This window comes from Epithele typhae, assembly GCF_022376455.1.
Source record: "Epithele typhae strain CBS 203.58 chromosome Unknown BXZ73scaffold_37, whole genome shotgun sequence".
Classification (NCBI taxonomy): domain Eukaryota; kingdom Fungi; phylum Basidiomycota; class Agaricomycetes; order Polyporales; family Epitheliaceae; genus Epithele; species Epithele typhae.
In genome coordinates, this window is record NW_025954228.1 from 299,352 (window position 1) to 321,646 (window position 22,295).

A 22,295-nucleotide genomic window follows, 5' to 3' on the forward strand; every position below is an offset into this window, starting at 1 on the left:
CCTTGATCAGTGTGGCCGAGCGGCAGTACCCGTGAATGTCTTTCTGGCTCATACTTGGGTGGCTCAACTGATAGCATTCGCGCAGACGACACCCGTCGACCTGAGGCCGATCCCCTCGATGAAGGCAGCGTGTATGGATGCAAACAATGCGCGTGCTTGCTTCCACACCGTCTGCGAGAAGCGTCCGCGAGAGGAGTATGCTAGGCTAGCAAAACTCGCGCGTGACGTAAAAAACCTGCTTTGTCGTTCGCCCACTACCCCCATGCCACTCCCCGTCCAAGCTGGACCGGCAATCCCCGCCCATTCGTTCCTCTCTGGCCGTTCCGGGGGTGGCGGACCTCGGAGTACTTATATCGGCAGGCCGCGTCGTCCACACTTTCTCTCCGGTCCTCATACCCCTCCCCGCGTCTCCCGTGCCCCACTCCTCCCGCCTGCTCATACTCATCTCTGTTTCCGTCGTCTTTCTTGTAGGTGGCTTGACCAACTCTGCCCTCCCTTCTTGTGGCTAACGCCATTGTTCATTGTCCACAGAATTCCTTCAGTACTCTGCGCATAATCGTCTCCTCTCGGCTTCAGCAACATGGCGGACTTTGACTTCGACGGAGAAGACGCAAGCTCTGGCTCAGGTTTCACAATCCCAGTCCCTACAGACGCGGATTTAGAAAAGATGATTTCATCAGCGCGCGCAACATACTTGGACCCGAAGGCCTTGGCCGACCGCGGCCCAAAGAAGGCGCCGAACCAGTTCATTCTATTTCGAGGTGCCTACCAGACACTTTTAGGCAGCGGGGTCCACAAAGACGACGTAAGGTCCCAGATCGGCTCACTGTGGATGAGGGAGATTCCGGAGAATTGGAAGACATGTTGGCAGCGTCTATGGGAGGAGATAAAGAACGCGCAGGGGCAAGTGCGACGGGGGACTTCCGGTACGCCCCCATCAGATTCCCCCTCCCCCCTCGCGCACGAGAAGCGGCAGAAAAAGCAGCGTCGGGTCCTCCGCGGTATCCCCATGTCGACCGCAGAGCATTCTCGTCCATCTCCCGGTGGTATGACCGTTGCGCGGCACCACCCGTACGCCCCGCCGGCGAGTGGCAGTGCGTTCGGGACGGCCACTTCCTTCCGCACGAATGGCAAACGCTCGACTTCGACGACCCCGTACGCCCCCTCCATTTCGCCAGCATCCTCGCGCGTCCCACCGCCGCCAAGTCATGTCGTCGTCGCAGCCGACCTGGCGCTCCCGTTCTTGCCGCTTAGGACAGAGTCGCTTGTCGAGCTTGTGGACCGTACGGACAAAGACCAGGACCGCTTGATGGCTGCCGAACGCGCCTTCCAGGCGTACAAGCTCGACTTGCAGCGCCAAGCGAACGAGAATTGCACCAAGCGCAATGGCAAGCTTCCCACAACGGCCTCTGGGAGGAACGTCACACCCGCATGGATACCACCCAAGATCAGCCTCGAGGAACCTGCGGCCAGACCCAGCTTCTCGCAATGCAGCTCCAGCGGTAGTTCTGGGGCGTCCTACTACCTGGCGACGGCAAGCGACCTCCAGAGCAACTTTGGCTACGCTACCATCGGTGACACTACACTTCAGCAACAGGCGCTTCCGACTCCGCAACCCGTACCTGCGCCCGGGATGATGCCGGACGTGCAGGTGTACAAGCCAGCAATGCTCGACAAGTCGCTGGCGCAGCTATCCCGGGGATCGAATCGCGTTCAAGCTCCCTCTGCCATGCAGCCACCTTTCCCTCAGTACTCGGGGCCGTTTACTCAAGCGTCGTTCACCATGCCCCAGACGTCCCTTCCCTTGCCTCTGTTCTCCCAACCACTGCGGATACCTTTCCCCCGAAGCCAGGAATTTCTTCAACTGCCTCAGAACGCGTTTGAGTCCCGGCCGTTCGCAGGCCCATCCGCCCCCTTGGGCCCCAGCGTCGAAGCGTTCAATCCGTACATCCACCTCGTCCCACAGATGACGTGCATGCACCCGACGCGCACCGCGAACCCAGCCTTCAACGACCTCTCCTCGATGCGCCTCGCCGCTTTGAGTGGTTCCCCTCCCATGCCACCCACCTTCCCTGACATGCCGCAGTCCCACATGAACACCTCGTCGGAGACGTCCCTCGTGAACGACGCACTTGCCCCCTCGGGAAGTGCCGAGTACCACCCCGCGCAGCCGACGGGACTCGATCGGTACGCTCCAGAGTTCACGCCGAGCCTGTACGATTCGGGGTGCGTGAACAGCGCCGAGTTTGGCGGGATGTTCGAGTCGCTCGAGGGCGAACAGCGCGCAGATGCGCAGCCGTTGACGGACGACGCCCAGGCCATGTGGGATCTGTACATTAACCCTACAGGCGGAGATATATACCCATAGACATGACAGTATTTGTCTCGTGACTCGCTCACTTCCGTTCGCTGCGGCGTGCCGGTGTACGATATGTATTGGTTGGAAGTTGGAGTCCGATGTACTTGTATCAATAGTCTCCGTTTCACGCCCTTTGTACTTTCATTTGTTACCCACAACTGTTATACACCTGATTTCATGCATCCATCCCCATGGTGCCTCACATTCGCTGCCGGCGTTCGGTAGACTGTGACGTCACTGCGATCAACTGTGGGCAAGCGCCGGAGTCCCGTAGCGCTTGCCTCAACCGTCGTGCTCGTGCTCTCTGCCTCCTCCACCCATCCTCTGCAGTCGCTATCGCGCGGATGAACGCCTTCATCAAGCATGCGAGTGATTTCCCCCTGTGTGTACCCACAAACTTATGTTCACAGCAGTGCCAGCAACAGCGCAATCAATGACTGTCGTCGCTGTATGCGGTGCATACATTCTGCTAGCAGCCACCACTACGATCCCTGTGCAGGTACGCATCGTGTAACGCCGTGTTATATGCCGTCTGTGCATGAATGGCATCTTCCCCTAGGTGCCCAAACATCGTACCGGCGTCGAATTCTCCGTCTCCGAAGTTGTCGTCGGCCGGCGATTTTCCGATAACCCTCGGCCTCAAATCTCGGCACGAGGCCCTATCCCAGCCCATCCGGGCCTATTCATAGAAGCAAAGCCTGTGGTTTTTGATGTGCCCGCCGCAAGGACGTGTTACGGTCGCGGAGCGCGGGCCCAGCGCGGAGCGAGTCGGAGACGGGCGGGAAGGCAGGGTCGGATTAGAGGGACGCGCTTGACCTCGGGGAGGCTCGCGAGAGCGGCGATGTGGGTAGAAGCGGCGACGGGGAAGAGCCCGGAGGCAATCGCGTAGCGAGACAAGGTAACGCGATCGTATGTTGAGTGTCGGTAGCGGGTGCGCGCCGAAGCTCGTAACCAGTCATGCGGAGCAGGCCATAACAGGACGCGCCCGACAGCCCGACGAAGGGGTTGGGCCTGTGGTGAGTCTTCTGTCGGACCTCGCGCCCGCATTTTGCGCCCACTCCCAACGAGCCGGGGTGTTGACGTACAATCGCGCGCAGCGCGCCGCTTCATCGTGGTGTATAAAACTCGCAGATGGATTGCCAAGCTTACCAAGGCCTGCAGTCCCCACGCAGCTTTCCTCTTCCTCGGCGGTCTCTCGCGGATAACCTCCAGCCTTGAGCGCTTGAGTTCTCAACACGGGCCCCGACGCGCCATGTCGGCCACTCCTGCTGTCTCCCAAACTGTGTCCACTGTGGATATCGTCGAAGATGCGCGCACCGTCGTGGACTCGCGCTCGGAAACGATCTCCCTCACGGACCAAACGAACCTCCTCCCGCGCAGGAAGGTCGTGGCAGTCTTCGGTGGTCTTTCGCTCTGCATCCTCGTCTCATGCCTGGATTCAACCATCGTCGCCACCGCCCTCCCAACGATTGCTGCTGCCTTCAACGCGGGCTCGGTCGTCTCCTGGGTGCCGTCGGCGTACTTCCTCACGTCCACCGCGTTCCAGCCTCTCTGTGAGTCCCCGTCTGCATATTTCACGCCTTCTCTCCAGGCATGCGACCGCGACGGTGCCCGCCAAGCCCGCGTGCGGTGGAGCGTTTCAAACTCTTCTGAGCACTGACTTCAGCCGCTTCACAGACGGGCGCTTCAGCGACATCTTCGGCCGAAAGGCCGCGCTGTGTTTGGCAATGGGCATCTTCATGGTCGGCAACCTCGCCGCCGGCTTCTCGCGCACGATCATCGAGGTCATCGTTCTCCGTGGTTTTGCCGGCGTGGGCGGGGGTGGCATCGTCAGCATCGCGCAAATTGTGATATCAGACGTTGTTTCCCTCCGCGATAGGTGAGTGTGGTGGCCGGGGTTCTGCGTAGCACATGCTTACCCTAGGTTCGACGCCGTACAGGGGTAAATACCAGGGCATCATCGGAGTGGTCGTCGCGTTCGGCTTTGCCGTCGGTCCATTACTCGGTGGTGTCATCTCAGAGAAGGTTGGCTGGCAATGGTGCTTCTGGGTCACGCTGCCCGTCTCTGCTGTCGCAATCCCCTGCGTCGTCCTCGTTTTGCCGCTGAAGAAGGTTGGGGGCGACTTCCGCAGGAAGCTCGCGGTCGTCGACTATCTGGGAACTATCCTCACTTTGGTGGGGTGTGCGCTCGTCACATTGCCTCTGATCTGGGCATGCGTTCCACGACTTCATAGATGACTTCGTTTTCTGACATCTGAATCGGTCGCGTGCAGGGGGGAGTGACCTTCCCGTGGTCATCTCCTGTCGTCATTGCCCCTCTGGTCGCGGGTTTCTTCGTTATCGCGCTCTTCTGTCTATGGGAATGGAGGGGAGCGCGTCTTCCCATTGTGCCGAGTACGTTTCCCGTGGTGTACGCAACGTGATCGTCCGACTAACTATGGCCTTCAGTGTACATTTTCAAGCAGATCACAGTTATTGGTGTTTACCTCACCATGTTCTCAAAGTGCGTTTCTCAACTACTTCTCGCTGCGTTCCGCCTGTCTGATCGAATGCACAGCGGCGTCATCTTCTACTCTTCACTGTACTACCTTCCCCAGTTCTTCCAAGTCGCGCTCGGATACTCTGCCGTAAGGTCAGGGGTGTTCCTGCTCCCAGTGCTCGTAAGCCAAACAACGGCTAGCTTCTGCTCGGTTGGTACTTCCGTTCAAACGCCATTATATTTGCAAGCAACTTAGTGAGGTTTTAACAGGGTCAAATTGTCAGCCGGACAGGCAGGTACCGGGTAAGGGCGATTTCCGACGCTCTGCCCGAGTTGTCTCTGTCTCTAATATACGAAGTAGACCATCATCTACATGGGCTTCGCCATCTATGCAATCGGCTGTGGATGCTTGTCCACGGTGAAGCCGTCGACACCCCAGGGACTGCTTGTGTTCTTCATGCTCATCACCGGGGTCGGCGCAGGGGGAGTGCGTACCATCCGCCCTCCAAGCGAGCCGTCGGCTCACGCTTGGTACTGTCGCAGACTCTCCAGACCACCACCGTCGCTGCGCAAGCGAGCGTGTCGCGCAAGGACATGTCCGTCGTCACCGCGGTGCGCAACGTGCGTACCAACCGTCTCCCACCGCTCTCCAACATCTCCTCACAAAGCCCCTCCTCCCAGTTCATCCGCCTCCTCGGCGGCACCTTCTCCCTCGCCATCGGCGCCACGATCACGTACGTCCGCGCCTCCCACCACCCCACCCCGCTCGCTCACCTTCGTGCCGCGCCAGGAACAACGCCCTCCGCAGCGAGATGGCCAAGCTCGGGCTCCCCGCGTCCGTCATCTCCGCGGTCGTCGACGACCCGACCGCGCTCAGCGCGCCCACGTCCGCGTCGGACGCGGTGCGGCTGCCCGCGGACGTCGCGGCGCGGGTGCTGGACGCGTACGTGCGCGGCTTCCGCGTGGTGTTCCTCCTCAACGCCGCGCTCGCCGCGCTCGCGACGGTCGTGGCGGTGTTCATGATCAAGCACACCGAGCTCACGCGCGGGGACGAGGCCGAGCTGAAGAAGAAGGCGGAGGAAGAGGACAGGGTCGAGAGGGAGAGGAAGAATACGGGGCCGTCGAGGGCGGAGACGCCAGCCTTGGGAGAGAAGGTGGAGGTTTGAGTGCAGGCGGAGTGGATTCCCTGCTCACGAACTTTCATGGACTTGATGACGCACGCACGGGGACATAGACGACCTCCCAGACAGCCAGGCTATAGATTTTAGAGGTGCTTGGACGTAAGATTTGTTGGATTCAGGATATACTCGGTTATAATGACAGATTCGCGTACGTGTACAACAACAGGTCGTGGGCGTGAGCGTGTAAGCGAAAGCGAAAGCGATGTAGAACGAGTCCGTCCCTCGTTTTGATTTTTCCTCCTTGAGAGTCCCCGAGACTCGGCGCACCCCTCATTCAACTATCGCCTTGATCGCGTCGCGCGCTTCGCGCCCAGGGCGCGCGATCATAGGCCGCTCGTTCGCTGCACACTCCTGAGCCTTCTGCGCGACCATGCGGAGCACGCCGAGACGCTGGAAAACGTTCTCGGTCTGCGCACTGTTGTCGTCCTCGTCCTCATCAGGAGCGACGACCGCACGGATGCAGTGCGCGGCGAGCACGGACTGCGGAGTGCCGCCAACCAGATGAGCGCTGACGATGGGCATGACAAGGTCGTCGAAGATTGCGACCGCAGCAAAAAGTTCCGACATCGACACCCAGTAAGGCTCTGTTCAGTGAAACGAGCGTCAGCAATATGCGGCAAGAATCATGTAGGGTGGAGATGTACCTTCGTGTTGCTCCTTGAACGCGTCTGATATCAGCTCCAAGCACGCTTCCCGTGCCTTCTCGCCGACGTTGGTGCCCGCACTCCGTACAACCTTGGCGAGGGCGAGAACCAAGCTCGCCGCGATCGCGTCCTCTGCTGCGCGCGCCGCGGTGACGAGCTCGGTGACGACGGGGTCAACGCGCGGCTGGCTGCGCATGAGCACTCCGAGCGCGCGGGCGGCACGCGAGCGCACGGCAAGACTGGCGGGATCCGCAGCGCTCTTGACGAACGTGCGCTGGAGTTGGGGGAAGAAGGGCTTGACAAATATGGGGATGCGCTCCAGCATCGTCGTGAGCGCGGTGAGAATTCCAGACTTGACCGCGGGCGGGTACGTGGTGGCTTGTGTGGCGACACGGATGAGCGGCCCAGTGAATGGGACAACGAACGGCTTGATTGCGGCCTCCGCTGTGCGTTCGACCAGGTCACCGATAGCGTACGCGGCTTGCTCGCGTTGCTCGTTGCTTCCCGTAGTGAGGCCGGCGATGATGATGGGGACGAAGGGAGCGACACCCTTGGGAAGGCTGAAGCCGGGGACATAGACGCCGGGCGCGCCAGTGCTTTCTATTGTCCGGCGCAAGGGAACGACAAGAGGCTCGAGCTCGTCCTTGGGGATGGACTTGACGAAAGCATCAAATGCTTGCCAGGCAGCTGTGTGCACTTCCACCTCTGGGTCGTCGAGAAGAGTCACTAGTTGTCGAATCCAGTCGATGCGGTACAAAGAGTCGTCCTGCTCAGATGCCTCGCAGTAGATTGCGAAGAACTCGCATCCACTCGTTCGACGCTTTGCAGAATGGGATTTTGCCCTGTGCACGTGATATGAGCGACAAGATTATGAGGATAATGCAGATTATATACTGACCAGTCGAGAAGTGTAAGCATCAAGCTGTTGAGACCTTCGGCGTCTGAGATGGAAGTCATGATGGCCCGCACTGCTTCGTCAATAGCCTCGTTGAGCTCTTCGTCACTTTGCACTTCTGATCCCTCGTGCATCTTGACAAGGGAATTCAAAGTTTGTGAGAGACGCCTGCTGAGCGCAGGCCCAGCAACGGTGACCAACGTGGCCAAAGCCCTCGCGTTGAATGCCGACATAGGGAGGGCAGTAAGAGTCGGAATTAGGATGGGGAACACCGTCGAGGCGCGGACAGCCATGACTTCCTTGAGCGCTTGGAGCGCAGTCCCTGAGCTCTGCCCAGGTTGACGGAGAGCTTCCAGGAGCGTGGGGATAGTCTCGTCAATGGCCCGTGCGCCAATGTGTTCCTGCAAGGTATCGAAAGCCTTCGCGGCCGCAGAGCGTACGCTGGCCTCGTCGTCGACGAGCGCTGCCCTAACCATAGCAATGATGTCCATCTCCTGACCTTCTCGCTGGCCGTCCGTGGTGCTAACCCTATTGAGACTGTTAGCTGCTTTGTTGAACACGGGGCGAGTGACGACTAACATGAGTTCGCAGAGCATGAGGCAGACACCTTCGCGTTTACGAGTATCGCTAGACTTGGCATTTTCGCGCAAGATGGTGACAATCTCGGCGAGCAGCTTCTCTCCAGATTTGCGGCACAACTCGGTGACGGTACGACCGGCAGTCTGCACAATATGTTAGAAAAGACGGTGCGCATGGTAAGACGATGCTGACCTCTTCTTGATCGCTCTCTTCGCTGGTGAGCAGAAGGACGATTTGAGTGAGGAGCTCGGGTAGGATTTCGCGCACTGGAATTTCGATAAACACGGTATCTCGTACAAAGGGGAGATCACTTTACCTGTCCTGGGAGTGTTGTGTACAAGCGCCTTCCAGATGTGAACGGAAGACTGGCGGACGACGTTGACCGCATCCTGGCGCGCGAGGTAGAGAGCTGCGAGGATGCGGTCACGACGTTCCACGCCAAGGACCTCAACCAAAGCCTTGCGAGAACCCTCCGCCATAGTAGTCTCCTCCGCCTCCTCATCTTCTTCGATCTCGGCCTTGCCACTGATTCCAGACACCTTGAACAAGAGTTCTCCGACAAGTGTGATTGACGATTGCTAAAAAAACATCGGTTAGACAGGGTGCATAGATGGGGAATGCAGGACATGCCCTGATGCGCCAACCAGGATCAAACATGCCCCGCTCGAGTTCAGGAAGCAACAAGTCGATCGCCTTTGTCGAGTAGTTGTTCACCATCATACGACCAGCGCGCATCGCCGCATCGCGCACGTAGTCTTCGGTGTCGGCGAGACCACTGAGGATCGGCGGAATGATCTTGGGAAGGTGAGGCTGGAAGCGGGCACCAAATGTTGCCGGAAGGAAGACGAGTAGCGACATGAAACCTTCCCTAACCGTGCTCCGCGGAGATTGAGCATTGGTGATGATATCGGGGAGAAGACCTTCCATGCGTTCCATACCGAGACCAGCGAGAACTTCAGACAGACCTTGAGCAGCACCTTGACGATCGACGCCGGAAGTATCCGTCTTGAGCGTGCGCAGAAGACCAGGGACCAGGTCGGGGAAATGCATCTCTCCAAGTCGCTCGACAAGTGTTCCCAGAGCTTTGGCAGCGGTGGCACGAGCTTCGGGAACAGGGTCGACAAGCACCACGTGGACCATGGGGAGCAGGCGAGAGAGATAAGGAACGAAGTCTTTGGACTCTGTGAGGGATGCCAGGTTTCCAACGATCTGAGCTGCCTTCTTCTTGGTGTCGGCGCCTCGCTCACGAAGACCGCGCTCAATGATGGGGATGACCTAAATATACATTTAGCATCGAGTGAGGAATCTTGTGGTTAAACATACCAGCGCGAGCGAGGAGTGGTCGATGTAGTGCATGAACGACATCTTGATCAGGGCAGTGAGCGCATTCGGCGTCTTCGCAGGATCCACCATTGCTTTGAGGAACACTGGCACGAGCGACTGGATCTCCGGGTTGCTGATGACCTCACCGAACTGCTTGAGGGACTTGTTCGCTGCCACACGCACTTGAGCATGGGAGTCAGTGAGGACATCGGTGAGGCGAGGGATGACGATTGGAAGTGATTGCGAGAGCTGTTTGGGAGCACAATACGCCATCATACCAAGGAGCTCGATAGAACCCTTCTTGGTCCGCCACTGCTTCTCGTCCAGACCAGAAAGGAGCGATGGGAGGATGGTTTTCAGCCCGTAGCCGGACATGTTTGCCATGATGACTCGTGCAGTGTCTTGAACTGCATCTCGGACGTCGGGTGTTCCATCGCCGAAGGAGTTGAGGAGCAGTGGAAGGATGTGAATGACGTAAGGCTCAAAAAGACGACTGAGGGTGCTGGTGAACGTTTCGAAGGCGAACATAGCGCCCTGGCGCGGCTCGAAGCGCTTCTTGTCGTCCGCTGCGGCGCGAAGGCGATCTATGATCCTGTACTCCTTGAGCGCAGAGATACCGAGACCCTTGACCACACCTGCGAGACCATATGCCGCACCACGACGGGCAGCGTAGGAGGGGGAGTTACATAGCTCGTCCAGAAGGCGATCGACCAACTCTGAGGGCGGCGCCCTCAGGATCTTGACAAGCGGGGACAAACATTCGGAAACGGCCATCTGAACCTGTTCCGCGGGTGTCTTGAGCGCACCCACCAGCCGCTCGACGGTGGACGGCAGGCGCTTGTCCGATGGGTCCAGATGCCTCGCGACGCGACCGATGAGAATGACAACTGCCTCCTTGATCTGGTCCGAGGACTCGTCTGCAGGACCAGTGCTGGCCAGCTCCGCCTCAAACATGCCGATGAGTTCCGGGAGGCGAGTCGATCCGTGCAAGTCGATGACTGTGGTGCCACAGCGAAGCATGCCTTGACGAACGTCGGGATGAAGATCACCGAGTGCCTTATCCTGGATGAGGAACTTGAAAAAGGGCTCCACATCTTCGGGGGTGAAGGCAGGTGAGAGGGCCTCGAGTGCGCGGGAAATAGCAACGCGAGCAGGCCACGGATCTGTCCGACCAATGCTAGAGGCGATGACCATGCCCTAGACTTTTTGTCAGTAGAGATAGCATAGCGAGGGTGACCTGCACATACGTATTGATCGAATTCAGGAGCCAAGACCTTCGCCTACGAGGTGTGTTAGTCCGACCATGAAGTCAAGACCGTGAAATTATATCACCTTCTCACGATAGAAGTCTTGAAGCGTGATGAGGACCTTGCTGATGGTCGTAGGCCAGTATTCGATAACACCTTCTGCAAGAGCAGCGGCCGCAGACGTCCGGACATACACGTTCTCGTGCTCTACAAACTCGAGATCAGCAGTCGGCAACACCTACCCTGCTGAGGTAGCTTACCGAGGTACGAAAGAAGGTCTTGGACAAAGTTCTCCGGCACGTCGAGGCCGTTGTCTTCCCAAATGACGTTCGCAAGTCGGGCGTTGTTTCCATCCTCGTCATGGCATGAAATCCAGAGTTCGGGAGACCAGTCCAGATCTGTGAGATCGAAAGGCTAACCAAAACTCAGCGAGGCTTCACTTCACCACTGGAGAAGCTTACCTGCAATGCCTGGAGACACGATGTCCTGGTGTACACTTCTTGATACAGGGTACCACGGACGAGCACGCCAACTTCCTCGCGAGTAGCATTGGCCTGCATAGCCTGACCAATGTCGAGGAGAGCCGATGATGCGTCCTTCGCAAGCTTGGGTTGATACCGGATCGCATGGATAAGGTCGCGAACGGTGCTAATGCGGGGGTAGGTGGCATCGGAGACTGAAATCCATCAGCGTCCATCCTTGAGGTGCTTCAAAATTCACTCACATTCACCGCAATGGAACTTGATGATGTCCAGAGAAAGCGCGATCTGCTCAAGCGGGTCGTCCTCTTCGCCAATAGCAATGCCGCCCTTGACCAGCACTTGACTGAGAAGTGGTGACGCATAACCGTACGTGGCTGCGTCGAAAGGAGTCTGCTCGGAGAGAGTGCGTAGACGATAAAGCACGCGGATCACCAAGGCTGGAACACACTCGGTGAGCCAGGGCATGAATGTAACATCAACGGGAGGTACGCATACCATTGAGAGGTTCGATAGTGAAGTCTTCAGGAATGCCATCTACTTCAGAGCTGCGCAGTGCCGCGACCCCAACCCACTTGCAGTAGCTGTCCAAACGATCCGAACAGCACTCAGAAAGCATCTGCCCCAGACCCCGGTAAGCTATGCAGAGACATGCGCACGCGAAGCACTTACCAAGTAGGTTGTGAACGAGGTCTCGCCCACCAGCCTTACAGCCGGGCCGAACGCGCCTTCACGTATGAGCGTCGCCAGTGGTGATACGAAACTGTGCAGTTCCTCCACCTGCGCCCGCACGAGAGCATGCACCAACCCAAGTCCTCTCTCCAACTTCGCCTTGATACCCTCGACGCGCGCACGCACCGCCGCCTCCTTCTCGAGTTGCGCCTGCACAAGCGCCTGATCGGCCTTTGAAAGCGTCGCGCCGGCCCCGCTGGCTTTTTTGCTCGCGAGCGACTTGCGGACTTCAGCTTCCCACTGTGCGTCCTTGTAGCCCTTGCCCTTCTTTTGTGGGACCTCATCCTTCTTCGTAGCGAGCACGTCGACGTAGGTCTGGCCTACGGGAGTCGCCCAGATCGCGAGGTCGTCGTCCGCGAGCGACTGCGTGTTGGAAGGGGCGATGTCGGACTGGATGTGGCCAACGAGCTTGTGGAGCACGGCTTCTGGGGCGACGAAGACCAGTGTTGTAACCGCACGGTATGCGGCCTCCGAGAATCCAGATGCGGCCTTCAAATGATATGTAAGGAGCCTGATGCCGGTATGACCGTGAAAAAGCTCACCTTGGAATCCACCTCCATGGCACTGTAAACTTTCTCCAAAATCGCGTCCGCGTGAGCAGTAACCAGCTCGTGCGGATCAACACGCGCCTTCTGGCAGAGCTCAATCCATACTTGGCGGATCTTTCCAGCTGCAATGGCCTCAGTGATGATACTAGGGCTCTGTTATAAACGACTTACAAGGCCCTGGATGATGCGCAAGCAGTACCCAATCCCAAAGCATGCGCTGCTTGATGTCAAGCGGGCAATCTTCACCGAACGCCGCGCAGGCAAGGATTAAAGCAGGGAGTCGTGCTTCCTTGCTCGTAGTGGTCTCCAGTTCGTCGCTCGAGCCGTTCGCTTTGACTGGCGTCTTTTCCTTGGAGAGGTAGGTGGCGCAGGCCGAAGTGATCGCAAGGTTGATATGTTCGGGGAGGGCGGCGGTCAGACGCTCCACGACACCGACAGCCGCGCGCCGAACGGCAGGGATATTGCTCTCGACCACCAGATGCAGGAAGATGGAGCCTAACAGCGTCCTAAATGGAGAATAGTGAGCACATTGAACAAGGAATGTGTCCATACTACCGACCTGGCTTGTTCATTAGTGATGAACTCGTTCTTGAAGTAAAAGAGAGTCGCCTCCGATGCATGCAGAAGCCACATCTCCTCCTCTTCGCCGTTCAACTTCTGGTAGACTTTATCCCAGAGCAAGAATGAAGGCTTCGGACTGGCTACCGCAAGGGCATGCAAGTTCGAGTTGCCGCTGATAATGGTATCTAGCGTTCAAAGATATCAGACGTGAACGCAGTGTAGATGGTGTTTGAGACCTACCGAATTGCTTGGAGCGTGCGAGAGGGCCAAGAAGGATTGCCACCGAAACGTAACCGTCTAATGTGCCCGCAGCCGCGTTGAAGGGGTTCGCAGCGACTGTTTTCAAGTTGGCTTCGAGTGCGGGAATGACGGCCTTCGTGAACGCCAACGCGGCTTCGGATACGGTGTCGCCAATAGAGAGAAGCGCATTGCCTACCAACGAGCAAAATGCCCGTCGAACGGGTGGCTTCGCGCTCGTCATCTCTTTCGTCGCAACGATAACGACGTCGTTGGGGAGTGGTGTGTCGCTCTTGAGAGAGCTGAGCAGATGAGGTGCGAGGGACTTGGATAAGGCGGTCATTGCGGCATCATGTGTCTCTTTTGCGAGGATAGGGAGAGCAGTTCTGACGACGCTTGGCGAGACGGAGGTTGACGACGGCAGTCCGCCAAGCATAGTGAATAATGTGACTCGGTGATCCGGTCCAGCAGTTTTGCCAGCCTTCGGAAGGGCCAACAGCTCGCTGGCGGCGTGTTCTTGATCTGCCGGTTCCTTTGCGCGATCCGCAAGAACTTTGAAGAAGACAGCAGCACTATTCCTAACCAATGCGTTGGACGACTTGGCACTGTTCAAGCAGGATGCCAGGAGCTTGCGGAACGAATCACTGGGTACTTCATGGGCGTAGGCAGGAAAGAAGTCGGCTGTGACTACAAATAAATCATCGTCAATGATAGTTCAGTGAGAAGAGAAATCGAACAGACTAGTGAGGGAGATCTCTGGGGAGCGAAGAAGTGCCTTCTCCATGGAGGGAAGAATCGTTCCGGCGAAATCACTGGTGGTCACTTGACTGCTTATGAAATCATGGAGTGCTGTCTAAGAACTGTGTTAGGTCGGAACATAATGAGAATGTGAATGTACGGACAGAGATGTGGCTCCCCACCGGTGCTCTCGACATCAGAACAGAGCCGGTGTAGAGTTGGATAATCTCTGTCTTGTCCAGACGTGAGCGAGAGTACGACGAATCAAAGTCAAGATAGATCACCTTCACTGCAGAATCTATGGTGGTGAGCTTTTGATCCTTGACGTCCTTCAGGCGTAGTGTCACATCAATCGAGATACCAAGGAGGGGCACCACGGCTAACGGAGAAGGCAAAGCCTTCATAGGTCTGAGTAGAGTGCGCATCACAGTGGACAGGTTTCCTGGGCTCTTCATGGACATGAGCAAATCTCTGAGCCACGGCGAATAGACTTACATGGCGTAGTGCTCGCCTAGTTCTGACCAATGCACTCTTGTGGATGGACTTCTTTCCGGGCGTTGTGGGATCCAGAAGCATATCGACGAGACAGGCCATGATTGCGAGAAGTACTGGCCATGCACGAGAGGTAGGAAATTCGGGATCGCAGTCGAGGCAGATAACATACAGTCCGCATGACCAGCTCAGCAGCACGAATATGTCCGCAGCGGCGCAAGAGCTAAAGGAATAATGTGAGAATATATCACATGAAAGAAGTCCGAAGTGAGGTCCGGAGTGAACGGGTGAAGCTCGAATATAGGTGCCGTGATCATGACTAGAATTTGGGGACAATGGCACATCACGCACCTTGGACTTTTGTGTATCCTCCCCACTTCCTGCGACACCCAACCAAGGACTTGCTCGAGGACTCCGAACTTGCTCTCTTCTGGCTCGCCCTCCGGTCGTCCCCTTAGCTCGTCTCGTCGCACCATCGCCATACCCACAGACTCGACGGTTTCTCGCGATTCGGAATCGATATAGCGTGGATACGTCGAAGTCAAAAGCTTGAAGATATCCATGATCTGAGAGAGGCTGAGATCTGCGATCTACGTCAGTACGCGAGGTACACACGCGAATATTGAGGACATGCGCACCACCGTATTTCGCGAGTACTAGAAGCTCTTCATTGAGAAATTGTATGCGCGCCTTGGTGCTGCTCACGAAGAGTTTCGTTTGGGCGACCTGCATTGCGGTCGGCCAATCCTTTAAAATGTTTTCTCGGCGCCAGGTAGGACCGGAGGTGGAGGAATCGCCTTCATCGTCAGATCCAGTCGAGGTAGACGCCATCCAAGTTTCGATCTCTGACCTCCCCATGGCGGCGCGGTGCGAGGGAAGGAAGGAGGCAGAGCGAAAAGTCGAGCAAGAGTGGCCAGTCCGCGCGTCGCGCGTCTCGAAATCCCATTAATAACCCTAACCTTATTCTAGGGGTGGGCGGACCGCAAGGCCCGGGCACCCAAGGAGGCGAAAGCAGCGGCGGCCCCGACAATCTCCTTGACTTCATCCTCCCTATTCACCTCTCCCACAGTTTTCTCTGTGTTTATCAGACAATTCGACGCCCATCACGCCCTCTGCTTACCTGTCATGACATCAGAAGCACCCTCACTCAACGTTCAGAAGATACTAGCAGATTCGGAGACATGGTCGGAGGCCAACGAGTCTGTAAGTGTGCCTCTATGCCTTCCTACGAGCACTCCGTCAACGTGCGTAAGATATAGGCACTTCTTGAACCCTTTACGCACATCTTCTCGATCCCAGGAAAAGAGATCAGGAGTCAACTGATCGAAGCATTCAACATCTGGCTTAGTGTCCCAGACGAGAAGCTGAAGATCATTTCGAAGGTCGTCAGCATGTTGCATACCGCAAGCTTGCTGTGAGCCCGACTTTCTTGGCGGTATGAACGCGAGTGTAACTGATTGACAGTGTAGACGACATTGAAGACGACGCACAGTTGCGAAGAGGGGCCCCCGGTGAGCTCCTCTGTGGAATATCTGCGTCAACATACTGATGGACATGCTAGTCGCGCACAAGATTTACGGGGTACCTCAAACGATCAACTCTGCCAACTACGTATACTTCAAGGCGTACCAGGAGCTCTTCGCTCTGCGCTCGGGAATCGGTCATGATGAAGAAATGACGCGGAGCAAACCTGAACACCGGCTGGTACCTTTTCAGGAGCTCGATCGCATTGTCACGGGTATGTTCTTGTAGTGCAATGTTGGTGCATGATGTTGGCTGATTTCAGTCTGTACAGCTGAACTGATGTCTCTTCACCGCGGGCAGGGGCTTGAGCTGCTCTGGCGCGATTCATTACAATGTCCGTCAGAGGAGGAGTACGTGTCTATGGTCAACAACAGTACGCCTCTGCCTGCTTTTGTGGCATAACGAGTTGTTACACCGTACACAGAGACCGGTGGTCTACTACGTGTTGCTGTCAAGCTCATGATGGCTTGCTCTACCACAAACCTCGAGGTGTATGTGACGATATGAACGCTTTCCAGCTCGTGATACTAATCGAATGATCCCACGATAGCGATTATGTTCCTCTCGTGAATCTGATCGGCGTACATTTCCAGATCAGGGATGACTACATGAACTTGCAAAGTACACAGGTTCGCATCCAGCCATCCAGTATAGTCCTTTAGCTACTCATCCGCCCTGTCGTAGTACTCAGATAACAAAGGTTTTGCGGAAGACCTTTCGGAGGGTAAATTCTCCTTCCCCGTTGTTCATGGTGTCCGTGCGGACACATCCAACCGACAAATACTCAGTATGTGCTCTCTTCGCTGTGAATGGGTTCACCTCTGATAGTCTGTGCGTGACGTTTAGATGTACTACAGAAGCGACCAACCACCCCCACCCTCAAGAAGTACACAATCGCGTACCTGCGCGACCACACCAAGTCGTTCGACTACACCCTGAGCGTCATGGACAACCTCGAGAAACAAATACGGGCCGAGATTCTGCGACTGGGAGGAAACGCGAGGTTGGAGAAGATCATAGACATACTCCATGTCACGAAACCTACGTAAACTCGTTTGAGGTGCCGTTTCCCCCATTTGTTCTCCTGGAGAGCCTAGCCATATGATACTTGGCCGGGGATGAGGTGGATGATGGCGTGTCGTGAGGCGCCGTTGAGACCCGTAAACACCTCTTTAGGCATCAATATATATCACCGTCTGGTCGTTTTCGTTCACAACTAATATTGCACCCACCCAGAGCCGAGAGGGAGGACATGCTCAGCGATCGTGATAGTTCAAGTTGTGTGCACTCATGATGGCATCTGGCGCTCGACAGCAAACCCTTCGAGATTGACTCCGATGCCTAGGCCTTGAGGTCTTCAGCATTGGGTAATATTGGGATCAATCTGACGATACTGTCATCGGGTTACGTGGTATTTCTTGGCAGTGCTGATCACCCAGAGACACGCACATTCCAGATGACTCAGAGCAGACCTGGCCAGGAACAAGTTTGAACTTCACGCTCCCACCGTCTCTTCCGTCTCTCCGTCTCTCCTCTTCGCCATCGTCTTGATCATAATTCTCGGACAAGCAGAAATGCACAGTGCTCATGTAAGTGGCTGTATTTTGTAGCCTGCTCTGTATAAACTCATCCCGATCGTCAGCAATCCACGGCGGCTCTCCCGTCTGCTGCTCCTCGCACTTTTTGGGGTCAAGACGTCTATTCCTTGGTTCTAGACAACTTCCCATGTGGCCCACTGGAGGGCGACACAGAAGTCGGAACCGAGCGTCGGAGGAACCGCGCCGCTCTGGCGTCGATGTCACGAGTTTCTAAAGCTCATAGACCCGTTGCGCTCGCCCGACTCTGGAGCCACCTCGAGTATTTCAGTCCGTTACTCAATGTTTTTACCAAATACGATCATAAGAAACGATGGGTATGCCGACTTCCGTTTGGCTTGACGAGAGTTGAAGACTGACCTCGACTCAGATCCTACCTACGGAACCCCCATCGGACGAAGAATGGGAGCGCTTCGATATCTATGCCGGCTACGTCCAGATAATCGACGATGTGGGCTACATGCAGAGATTTTCCGGTGATTGGCAAACCTTTTCTCGCACCGGTATACTAGCGATCGCCCCATCCTGCCTCATCTCGTTCGTCTCGGAACGATCAACGTCTTCCTCCCCCTCCCCATCCTTTCAACATTCCTATCACCCAGTCTACAGCACATCAAGTTCCGTCTCGAAGGTTCCGGCTCCTCAAACGAACCCCTAGAAGAAGTACTTTCCATTCTCGCCTCGAATGCGACCAGCCTGTCGTCCTTGGAGATCAAGGCCGACGACGAGGTCACATTTGCAGTCGAGACTTTGCAGACATTCAGCTCGTTGGAGAGCTTATCCCTACGCACGGACACCCCCCTCGAAGCCCTCTCCCATCTCGGAAACATGGGACTTCATCATTTCGAAGTCAACGCCGAGTTTCCGCCCGACTTCGGCTACGAGGAATTCCGGGGCATGTTCTCCAACCTGTCGTCCCTTAGCATTGCTTTCACCTGCCCTTCATACGAAGGACTAGGACAATTCTTGCGGGCGGCACGCATCCCTTCCCTCCACGCATAAAGCTTCGAGTCACCTACGACTACGAAGAAGAACAGCGCTCCTTCCCCGACGCGCTCGCTCCCATCGCAGGCACGGTCGAGCACTTGACAGCCCTGATCGGGGATCCCGAGAACTATCCTCACGAGTCCGGCGATGTTCTAGAGAGCTTCGCGTCCCTCTCGCCAACACTCGCGCTCCATCGGCTCGCCAGCGTTCACATCGACCTCTCCCCAAACGTCCTCTTGACGACACCCACCTTGCCGACATGGCTGCCGCGTGGCCCCTTCTCCGCAGAATCCACATCGCTCAAGGCTTGGGCTCCACTGCCGGCCCCCGGGAGACCCCGACGACCCCGACACTCTTCCTACGTACCCCACCGTCCGCGTCTGCGCAGCTTCGCGGAGCATTGTCCCAATCTGCAAGAGCTCGAGCTCTTCTCCGACATCGACTTCAACGACGTCGATGATGCCCTCGACGACCTCCCGGAACCGCTGGGGCATCGCCTCCAGCTTCTCTGGACGGCCACCGTCGACCCGGACATCGAACTGGACGAATCCCACCCTGCGCGCATGGCCACGGCGAAGTATGTGGATCGGCTATTCCCGCATCTGGATCTCGCGCCTGGGCCTTCCCCCAACATCTGGCCCGGGCTTTTTGTGAAAAGGACGAGCGTTTTCTATGACGTCGGAAAACTGCTCATGCAATTCCAGGCGGAAAGGAGGGAGGCGGAGGCCGCGTGATCTGCTTGACGCGTGGGCCCGCTGAGGCAAGGCCCCGAGTGTTGAACGTGGGTCGGACGCACACCTGGTCTTCCGAAGAACTGTACATATAACTGTAGGACGTCTAAAGCCACGGTCCATGCTATCTTACACGGCGGAATATATTGATACAGCACAGATGCGGTCACAAAGCACAAAGCGAAAGGGCACGCGTCCGGGCCAAGAACGCCAGAGACATCCACGACTTTCGAACCCTGAATCGGAGCCGACCGTCCTCCGCCCGAGGTGACGACCGGGAGGCGCAGCTGGCTAGTACACGCGCCCAGACTCGCGCTCGAGCGTCGCCCACGCCGCGCGCGTGCAGCTGTCGCAGCGTTCGTGGATGAGGCTCAGCACCCGCCGGCCCTCGCGCGGGACCTGTGCGCGCGTGCGTCAGCGTGGGGTCCTCCTGACACGGAGCGCGGGGAACGAGACGAGCACGCACGGTGATGCACGTGCCGGCGCAGGATCGCTGGCCGGGGCGATGTTTGTGCGCGGCGCTGAGCGCGCACGCCGGGGAGCCGCAGTCCGTCTTCTTCCCGCTCTCGTAGAGCTTGACGTAGTGCTGTGTGCGGGCGCGGGATCAGTGCCGTGGCTCGGTGCGGGAGACGCGGGTGGGAGAGGGGAGCGTGGGTGGTCATGCATGGGAGGGTTCAGGATCACGTCTCCGACTACTGCGTCCGCGCGCGGACAAAGTGCGCGACAGGGCCAACGCAGTGAGAGAACAGAGTGGGCAGTGGGACCATGCAGGGCCCCAGGGTGTGCCAGGGCTCCGGAGAACGCGGACGGGGAACGCGGCCGCGGCCCGACAACGACGCAGGGACGGACGGCGGGGAGCGGGAGAGGCAGGGGGCGAGCGCACACACCTCGCATCCGCGGTGGTAGTTTCCGAAACTGGCAGCGTTCGCGAAGAAGGCCGATCAGCACACGCCGCGCGCACGTGCCGCGAATCCACTCACCACTCGAGTTCGCACATCGTGACGCGGGACGGGGCGGTGGGTGTCGATGGAGGTCCTTGGCGGAGAGCGCAGTGTACAGCGAGAGAGCGAAGGGCGACGCGAGCCTGCTTCCCGACGAGCTTGCCAGGCGATTGGCAGCGCAGACTAGAGAGGAGGAGCTGTGGGTTGGATGCGGTGGAGGAGTGGGTTGGGTCGGCAGGCTCGTCCACCGCTCTATATGTACTTTGTCCCGCTCGGCGTGCAGCACGAGCAGGCCCCGTTCCGATCACCACTCTCCTCCTCCCGATCCCGATTCCCGAACGCGCTCGAATCTCGAACGACGGGAGCTCGCGACCGTCACCCATCCACCCACTCAGGCGGCGCGCGGACACGGCAGCACGGCCCACGCCTCCGACATCCGACGTCTGAACCGCCCGCGCGCGCTCGCCCGGGGACGATGTCAGAAGCCGCACGCTTCGCCTGTGGGAACCAGCCAGCCGCCAGCCCGCCAGCCAGCGAGAGGCACAGCGTTGGGCGAATAGACGAACAACAAGCAACAATGTCGCCGCGCAGCCGAGCACGCTCGTTCTCATCTCCGGCCCCCGTCCCCAGTGCGCGCGCGCGTCTGCCTCCGAGCGCCAGCTCTCCGACTCCGAGCCTCCGTCGCCGCCGTTCCGCGTCCCCGTGAAATTACGCGCCTCGCCGAAGCGAAATGAACGTCCCCGCGACGTCGTCAACGGTCACTGGGCTCCCCCGACGCGCACGACGGAGAGGCCCGCGAGCCACGACCTCGCGTCGTGTGATCGCGCACCGCGAGCGAGAACACGTGCGTTCGTTGGGAATCCCCGAGCTCAATCAGAGCGCAAGCATCCCGCTTCTGATCCAGCGCCCCCCGGCTCGTGCGCACGCACGCTTGGAGTCGCTCCGCCACCCGAAGACAGCTTCCGGCGTCGACGCGGGCTCTGCGGGGGGCCCACACGACGCACTCAGGCATCCACAGCCATCGACACGGGCGAGCGCGCCGCGTGCGGCGGCGGACGGCGGGGCCACACAGCGATCCCGGGCAGAAGCCGGGGGTGCGCGCCAGGCCTCGTTGCAGCCGCACCCACGCAAGGCGCGCTCGGGCCGATACCGCGCAGAAGCCACGCCCGTCCGCGGCGGCGGGGGTGGGAGGGAGGTAGAGGTGGACTCGGCGGCCCGGACGGTGTCCTTTCGCGAAGGCGAGGCGATGGGCCGTAAGCGGTTTGTTGAACAGGAATAGAGGCAGAATTGAATCGACCAGACGGCCGCGGGTAGCGGCGGACTCCAAATGCGATTGCACCCTCAAGGCCCCAGTGTCCGTGTCCGCTTAACGCCGCGCGCAGGCGCATGGGAGGCGGCAAAGCATGGGCACGGGACCACTCTCTCAGTGTGTAATCGCGCTCGCGTACGCGTGAGGGCGTCGAGACGGGAATACCAACCCGAATTGCGTCGGCCTGGGACGCAGAAGCCATGGCTTCTGCGTCCCAGGAAGAAGCTCTCGCTCTATTTCTCCCATGCCCCCAAATGGCCGGGGAGCGGGGAAAGTAGGCGGAGAGGGCCGCTGGCTGGTGCGACCATGCATGACGCAAGTCCAGCGGCGAGCAGAGCTCGCCGGGCCCTAGCCCTTGCCCTCAGAAGTGAGGTGATGACGCAGTAGGGGACCCCCGGAGGAACGACGTCAGTCGTCGTCCGTTCGCGAGCGTTCGCGCCGCTCCCAGCCAGGTGCGCTAGCCTGGGCGATTGCGCGCGCTCCGAGCCACACTTGACGCAGAACACCCCGGCACTCCGGCTGACAGACCCGTAGCCTCGAAACTCGAAGGGCGACAGGCCGACCGGCGACGTCTGCTTGAAGCACCCAAGGTCCACGTCGCCGCCCAACCTTCCACTGAGGGCGGCGCACGGGATCCAGGTTGAACGGCGAAATGGGCCGCGCGCCGCCGCCAACCACCTCTGCCACTTCCGGCGGTCGTACGACCCCTCCGAT

At 58.2% G+C, this 22,295-nt stretch overlaps 6 protein-coding genes across 6 annotated transcripts; 4 read left to right on the plus strand and 2 right to left on the minus strand.

Moving 5' to 3' along the window:
- Positions 1-580: 580 nt before the first annotated feature.
- On the plus strand, positions 581-2,368 carry BXZ73DRAFT_103109 (uncharacterized protein; the record flags this gene model as incomplete). Its single annotated transcript, XM_048015476.1, has 1 exon — positions 581-2,368. The coding sequence occupies one exon, from the start codon at positions 581-583 to the stop codon at positions 2,366-2,368; it is 1,788 nt and encodes a 595-aa protein (XP_047876189.1).
- Positions 2,369-3,611: 1,243 nt separating this feature from the next.
- BXZ73DRAFT_49765 (MFS general substrate transporter) lies at positions 3,612-6,004 on the plus strand (the record flags this gene model as incomplete). Its single annotated transcript, XM_048020313.1, has 11 exons — positions 3,612-3,912; positions 4,037-4,238; positions 4,300-4,576; positions 4,633-4,753; positions 4,808-4,862; positions 4,917-5,049; positions 5,109-5,141; positions 5,200-5,325; positions 5,382-5,459; positions 5,520-5,572; positions 5,629-6,004. The coding sequence occupies 11 exons, from the start codon at positions 3,612-3,614 to the stop codon at positions 6,002-6,004; spliced, it is 1,755 nt and encodes a 584-aa protein (XP_047876190.1).
- Positions 6,005-6,289: 285 nt separating this feature from the next.
- BXZ73DRAFT_91045 (ARM repeat-containing protein) lies at positions 6,290-15,352 on the minus strand (the record flags this gene model as incomplete). Its single annotated transcript, XM_048025836.1, has 25 exons — positions 6,290-6,603; positions 6,664-7,505; positions 7,562-8,086; positions 8,138-8,280; positions 8,330-8,403; positions 8,454-8,715; positions 8,768-9,412; positions 9,461-10,657; positions 10,708-10,740; positions 10,793-10,914; positions 10,968-11,121; positions 11,169-11,383; positions 11,432-11,626; positions 11,685-11,805; positions 11,859-12,407; positions 12,461-12,588; positions 12,638-12,972; positions 13,026-13,212; positions 13,268-13,951; positions 14,006-14,117; positions 14,167-14,235; positions 14,287-14,451; positions 14,498-14,717; positions 14,846-15,077; positions 15,133-15,352. 25 exons carry the CDS (start codon positions 15,350-15,352, stop codon positions 6,290-6,292), a joined length of 7,743 nt encoding a protein of 2,580 aa, XP_047876191.1.
- A 267-nt stretch (positions 15,353-15,619) lies between these two features.
- On the plus strand, positions 15,620-17,067 carry BXZ73DRAFT_49774 (terpenoid synthase; the record flags this gene model as incomplete). Its single annotated transcript, XM_048020314.1, has 9 exons — positions 15,620-15,697; positions 15,754-15,908; positions 15,959-16,005; positions 16,056-16,232; positions 16,290-16,391; positions 16,443-16,509; positions 16,569-16,647; positions 16,703-16,805; positions 16,865-17,067. 9 exons carry the CDS (start codon positions 15,620-15,622, stop codon positions 17,065-17,067), a joined length of 1,011 nt encoding a protein of 336 aa, XP_047876192.1.
- Positions 17,068-17,813: 746 nt separating this feature from the next.
- BXZ73DRAFT_103113 (uncharacterized protein) lies at positions 17,814-19,334 on the plus strand (the record flags this gene model as incomplete). The annotated part of the gene is made up of 4 exons (XM_048015477.1): positions 17,814-17,930; positions 17,984-18,150; positions 18,216-18,512; positions 18,566-19,334. 4 exons carry the CDS (start codon positions 17,814-17,816, stop codon positions 19,332-19,334), a joined length of 1,350 nt encoding a protein of 449 aa, XP_047876193.1.
- A 288-nt stretch (positions 19,335-19,622) lies between these two features.
- BXZ73DRAFT_91047 (uncharacterized protein) lies at positions 19,623-20,328 on the minus strand (the record flags this gene model as incomplete). The annotated part of the gene is made up of 4 exons (XM_048025837.1): positions 19,623-19,730; positions 19,798-19,917; positions 20,219-20,246; positions 20,312-20,328. The coding sequence occupies 4 exons, from the start codon at positions 20,326-20,328 to the stop codon at positions 19,623-19,625; spliced, it is 273 nt and encodes a 90-aa protein (XP_047876194.1).
- Positions 20,329-22,295: the final 1,967 nt, after the last annotated feature.